The 5,734-nt window shown below is 34.0% G+C and overlaps 1 protein-coding gene across 1 annotated transcript in view; it reads left to right on the forward strand.

Annotated features, from left to right (window-relative positions):
- LOC108967664 (elongation of very long chain fatty acids protein AAEL008004) overlaps positions 1-5,362 on the forward strand; it is a gene marked incomplete at its 3' end in the record, with an annotated part of 25,178 nt that extends 19,816 nt beyond the window's left edge. The window contains exons 4-6 of the mRNA XM_018931235.1: positions 3,689-3,851; positions 4,735-4,875; positions 5,226-5,362. Of these exons, the coding sequence (XP_018786780.1) occupies positions 3,689-3,851; positions 4,735-4,875; positions 5,226-5,362 (441 nt within the window). The remainder of the gene's footprint in view (positions 1-3,688; positions 3,852-4,734; positions 4,876-5,225) is intronic.
- Between the last annotated feature and the right edge of the window lie 372 nt (positions 5,363-5,734).

The raw sequence follows: 5,734 nt of genomic DNA on the forward strand, positions 1-5,734 counted from the left end.
GTGAAAATATCGCGCGAAAGAAAAGAGTTTTTCATAAAAGGCCATACTTTTGTTTATTCAGTCTGTTTCGATATTGGCGGTTCTGACAAATGAGCAGGCCTTTGAGGAGAAATGGATTGGTGCAAAATTCCAGATCTACATCTCAAATATTGACGGTTAAATGCGTATATATAGTGAGAACGGTAGACATAGAGACGGATATGACCAAATCAAGTCAGCTCGTCGCGTTGTTCACTAATGCTTGTATAATCCTGAGATCCCTACAGAGCTAAATTTTTTCTTTAAATACATGTAYAATGTACAATGTCCAATTATATTATTAATTGTTGGCCTCTCTCATGGTTAGATCTTCATCGATTACTGAAAATAGAAAAGGGAATAAAAAGCCCTCGAAATGAACTTCTGCAATCCTGTCGAAATGCCTGYTGACTTCTATGTATAATAGCTAAGTTCTAAGTACAATATGCGAGAAGATCGTAAATTTTCACAGAAAAGTGAAAAAAAAAAATATACATGTAATGAAACAGTAAGATTGTGCGATTTGCGTTGTGTAGTGCACTATGAGTTCCTTCATCACGATGATCATCGCGTCATACTGCATTTATTCTTCCCGCATTTTTTGGATATGATGTGTAAATAATTACTATGTATAATTTACTTTACTATACTGCAATGTACTGTAATATACTGTACCATATGTCTTAAAATTAAATTTCAAATAATCCTTAAATTGGGTTTCCCAAAACCAACGCATATAAAATRTATTAAATTTTTATTACTCCGCCTAAATGATGTAAGTTCTGCTTATTCATGCGTAAATGAAACAATAAAACCATTGCCGGGGAAATCCAACTTGCAACGCACAGAATTTACGCACTGCAATAAAAATAACAAAGGAATGGAAAAACATATAAACTAGTAAACACATAGGTATTTACATAAATATTGATATCATAACTTTTATTTGACTGCAACAAGGACACCAAGTTATAGGTAATGACAGCATCATGCATTCACAAGCGTTTAAAATGAAAACCAGTTGAGTAAAAATGGAATTTCCGGTGTTGGTGTTTCCACATACCTCCAATTACAGAGCTGTTAAATGTAACATTGACGTTGAAATGCTGTAAAGCTCCAATAATAATAAAAATTGCTTTGCTTAACTAACCGCTTAAAGTGATATGTATTTAGTGTGAGAAAACAACAAAAGATACTAAAAAAGTGTACACCGGGTACAAATATTTCACAATATTTACTCTAGATTAATTTAGTCTTAAATATGATTTGACAGATTTGTATTATAGTTAATTGAAAAAATTCTTATTTGATGGTTTAATGTGCTGTTTAGAGCACGTTTCAAATTAAACTCGATATCGTTGGTGTGTCTAAAGATGATATATATTAAAGTTATAGAATATTCTTTGGCTCTGTGAGAAGGTTGGTGTTGTATTTRTGTAGAATAAGACTGTTGCAATCTCTACCCACTGTGGTTACTACTAAAAAATAAGGTGRCATTTGAATTTAAACTGCGCGCGTCGAAGGATTTGGAGAATTATTTTTTTTTTAGGTTATTAATACTGTCAGTCATATTTATGTCAAATTTCATGTCAAAATATTCATTAGTGTTTGAGATACGTGTCRTTTTGTGAGCTGCTAAAAGTGAGTTTTTCGTAGTTTGCGATGTCGAAATTTGTTGAGCAAAGAATTTGCATTAAATTTTGTTTACAGAATCAATTTTCTGCTACGGATACATTGAGGATGGTGCAGAAAGCCTTTGATAATGAGGCTATGTCTAAAAAAAATTTTTTACAATTGGTATAGTGAGTTCCAAGCCGGCCGTGAACGTGTCGAAGACGAAGAGCATCCAGGGCGACCATCAACCTCAACCGACGAAGTGCACGTTCAACAAATCAAAGWTTTGGTGTTGAAATACCGTCTATTAACAATTAGAGACCTTGCTAATGAAATTGGCACATCGAAAGCCTCAGCCAATACCATTTTGAAGGATGTTTTGGGCCTCAAGTGCGTGAAATCTCGACTGGTACCGAAAACATTGAATGAAAATGAAAAATGGCGTCGCGTTGAAGTGCGTGAAACGATGCCCGATGATCAATCGAGCGAATATCGTGCCAAAAGAGAGCCGAGACCAAAAAAATCGCGCCAAAGTCGCAAAGTGCTGATGAAGTTGGCATATCGAAAGCCTCAGCCAATACCTATCATTTTGAAGGATGTTTTGGGATGTGCGTGCAATCTCGACTGGTACCGAAAACATTGAATGAAAATGAAAAATGGCGTCGCGTTGAAGTGCGTGAAACGATGCCCGATGATCAATCGAGCGAATATCGTGCCAAAAGAGAGCCGAGAYCAAAAAAATYGCGCSAAAGTCGCTCAAAAATCAAGGTCATGTTGACTGTTTTCTTCGATTATCGTGGTGTTGTGCATTATGAATTCCTTCCAACCGGTCAAACAGTCAACAAGGAATATTATTTGAAAGTTATGCGTAACGCTATCCGTCTAAGAAGGCCGGAATTGTGGAAAGACAATTCTTGGCTTTTACACCACGATAATGCACCATCCCACACTGCCCTACTTCGTGATCATTTCGCCAAAAACTCAACCCATATAATTCCGCAACCACCGTATTCACCTGATCTGGCTGTTCACCAAGCTCAAAAGACCGCTCCGGGGACACCGTTTTTATACGATAGAGGAGATTCAAGCCGCAGCGAAGACGGAACTGAAGGCAATGTCACTTTATTTTTTGGGCACAGTATTTTAGAACTCAAATTTACACCTCATCACYGGTCTTAATATTTCGCGTTTTGACCTACAAGTAGAGCCATTGATAATTGCYGCGAAAACAAACACAAAACACAAAGTAAAACAGTAAATATGGTATGAAAACAAAAAACTGCTATGTAACTAACTAAGTATGCAAATATGTATTTATGTGAGTTTATTGCATTTTTGCTACAATATGATGATGTATTTATGCCAAATACCGAACCAACTAAGTTTTTTATGCCCTCTCCTTCGTAACATTGCGAAGACCGTGTAAAATACCAACCGTGCGACTTTTATAGTATTTACTAAATATAAATATGTACACGAATAYATACACACATACATTTGAGCGTAAATCTTTACATAGTCAAAATCATGGATGCCCATAGTGCCAATGACGCTTACGATTTACGCTATTCACCGCTTGTGTGTTTTCTTATATTTACTAATTCTTTGCAAAAACAATTTCCAAACCTTTGATTTTATGRTTTTTAATTTTTTTATCTTCAAGCAAAAAAGTGCGATTTTCTGTTATGACGGAATAAATATGCAAGTATGTATGTATGTGGTTGTGCATACATTATTTGGACGCGTATCTGAGACGTAAGGTCACTTAGCCAGCGAATATGTAAAAACCGAAATTGTTTTTGTATTTGAATGATACGGTTTAAGTTTGTGTATGCAAGCCTTTGACAGAAGCATCTAGACTAAAATTAAAATTATTAGAAATTGTTTTATCCAAAAATATATTGACATGTAAAACAAACTTTATTTGCTAACATTTCACAATCAATAGATTTATATTTATTGACTTTTAATATACTTCAAATGAACTTTAATTTAAAAATGTTTAATTTTAAATTTTAATTTGTCAATATTTATTATTTTTTCCTTGCATTTGCAGATGCTGAATCTTTGTTACGTTTATTACCTCTCGAAATTGACTGAATTTGCTGACACATTCTTCTTTGTGCTGCGGAAAAAATCGTCACAAATAACATGGTTGCATGTGTACCATCACTCGGTAACGCCATTGGAAACCTGGGTGCTCGTAAAGTTCTTGGCTGGTAAGTATTTTAGACTTAAGAAATTAAAAATACATGATTTGTGATTTTTAATATGTAAATTTTGGAAGATTTTTCGAAACTTTAATTTTTTTTAACAAAATAATGCTACCAGATTATAATTCCACAGTTTAGATTTTATTCAAATAGTTTAAGACATTAAGGGCTAGATACATTTATTATATTGATGTATTATTTAAGGCCATGAAAAAGCATCAAAGAACACTCCGATGCCTCAGAATCAGTCAATGGTCATTAGTTTCATTGAATTCTCTATCGCAGATTTCTTTTCGCCGTCATACACCTTCCGATGATGTCTACTAGCAATATCTGCAAAATGGCGTTAAATGTCATGTTTGGAGTGGACCCTACCCAGATATATAGAAAATAATAAGATTTTGCACTGAATCCAATTGTCTATTGTGTCCTCTCCTAAACACTCTCTGGCAAAAACCACAAAAAAATAAATAAAATTAAATTAAAATAAACCCCAATTTCCGAGAATGCTCTTAACATCCTTGCGACAGAAACATCGTAGTTGTTAGAACGATGCTTTCCCAACAAGCCTTCTATTACTTCTTCGATTGCCTGCCATGCATTCAATATATATCAATCAAAATATTGTTGAATGCGTCACTTTTAACCAGCTTTCGTATATCTGGACCATTTAGTACGCCTGATTGGAAAAAATTAATTTGTTAACATGGAAAACCATGGGAAATAAGGAAAAAATTGAAAGGGTCATGAAAAAAACGATCGCCAAGCCCTTTGAGGGTTTTACTATGTAAAGATATACATACATATAATAATATTTTATTATTTTAAATTCTTTTTTAGCTATATACATTAATTCTTTGTTTATTTCTTTTTTGTGAAATTTCCACAGGTGGCAATGCAACATTCCCCAATCTGTTAAACAATTTCGTGCACGTCTGCATGTATTTCTACTATATGATGTCCGCCATGGGACCAGAATACGCCAAGTTTCTGTGGTGGAAGAAGTATATGACTGAGTTGCAAATTGTAAGTATTGTACCTNGATGCTTTCCCAACAAGCCTTCTATTACTTCTTCGATTGCCTGCCATGCATTCAATATATATCAATCAAAATATTGTTGAATGCGTCACTTTTAATCACCTTTCGTATATCTGGACCATTTAGTACGCCTGATTGGAAAAAATTAATTTGTTAACATGGAAAACCATGGGAAATAAGGAAAAAATTGAAAGGGTCATGAAAAAAACGATCGCCAAGCCCTTTGAGGGTTTTACTATGTAAAGATATACATACATATAATAATATTTTATTATTTTAAATTCTTTTTTAGCTATATACATTAATTCTTTGTTTATTTCTTTTTTGTGAAATTTCCACAGGTGGCAATGCAACATTCCCCAATCTGTTAAACAATTTCGTGCACGTCTGCATGTATTTCTACTATATGATGTCCGCCATGGGACCAGAATACGCCAAGTTTCTGTGGTGGAAGAAGTATATGACTGAGTTGCAAATTGTAAGTATTGTACCTMTACATACATATTTAGCTAAACACTAAGCAAACAGAAAACATTTAAGCACAAAAAATATTTTGTACACAATTAATTGTGTCCTCGTCTTTAGACAAGAAAAAAATATAAGAAGTACAAAACTGTATGCCGAAAACTAGAAAAGTTACTAAATAAAATAACAAATACAAAAGCTAGTTACAGCTGCAGAACCACAACATGTGCAGCTAACTAGAATTATTGCCAAATTTCGGCCAAGTGACCACATGCAAAGGCAACCGAAAACGAGCTACACGTAGCAATACCTGAATATAAATAACATGCAGAGAATATTATTTTGAATAAATAAGCTTAATTTGTAATTGAAAAAACCTGTTGGA

This window comes from Bactrocera latifrons, unplaced genomic scaffold (assembly GCF_001853355.1).
Source record: "Bactrocera latifrons isolate USDA-ARS-PBARC rearing strain unplaced genomic scaffold, ASM185335v1 scaffold_194, whole genome shotgun sequence".
Lineage (NCBI taxonomy): Eukaryota > Metazoa > Arthropoda > Insecta > Diptera > Tephritidae > Bactrocera > Bactrocera latifrons.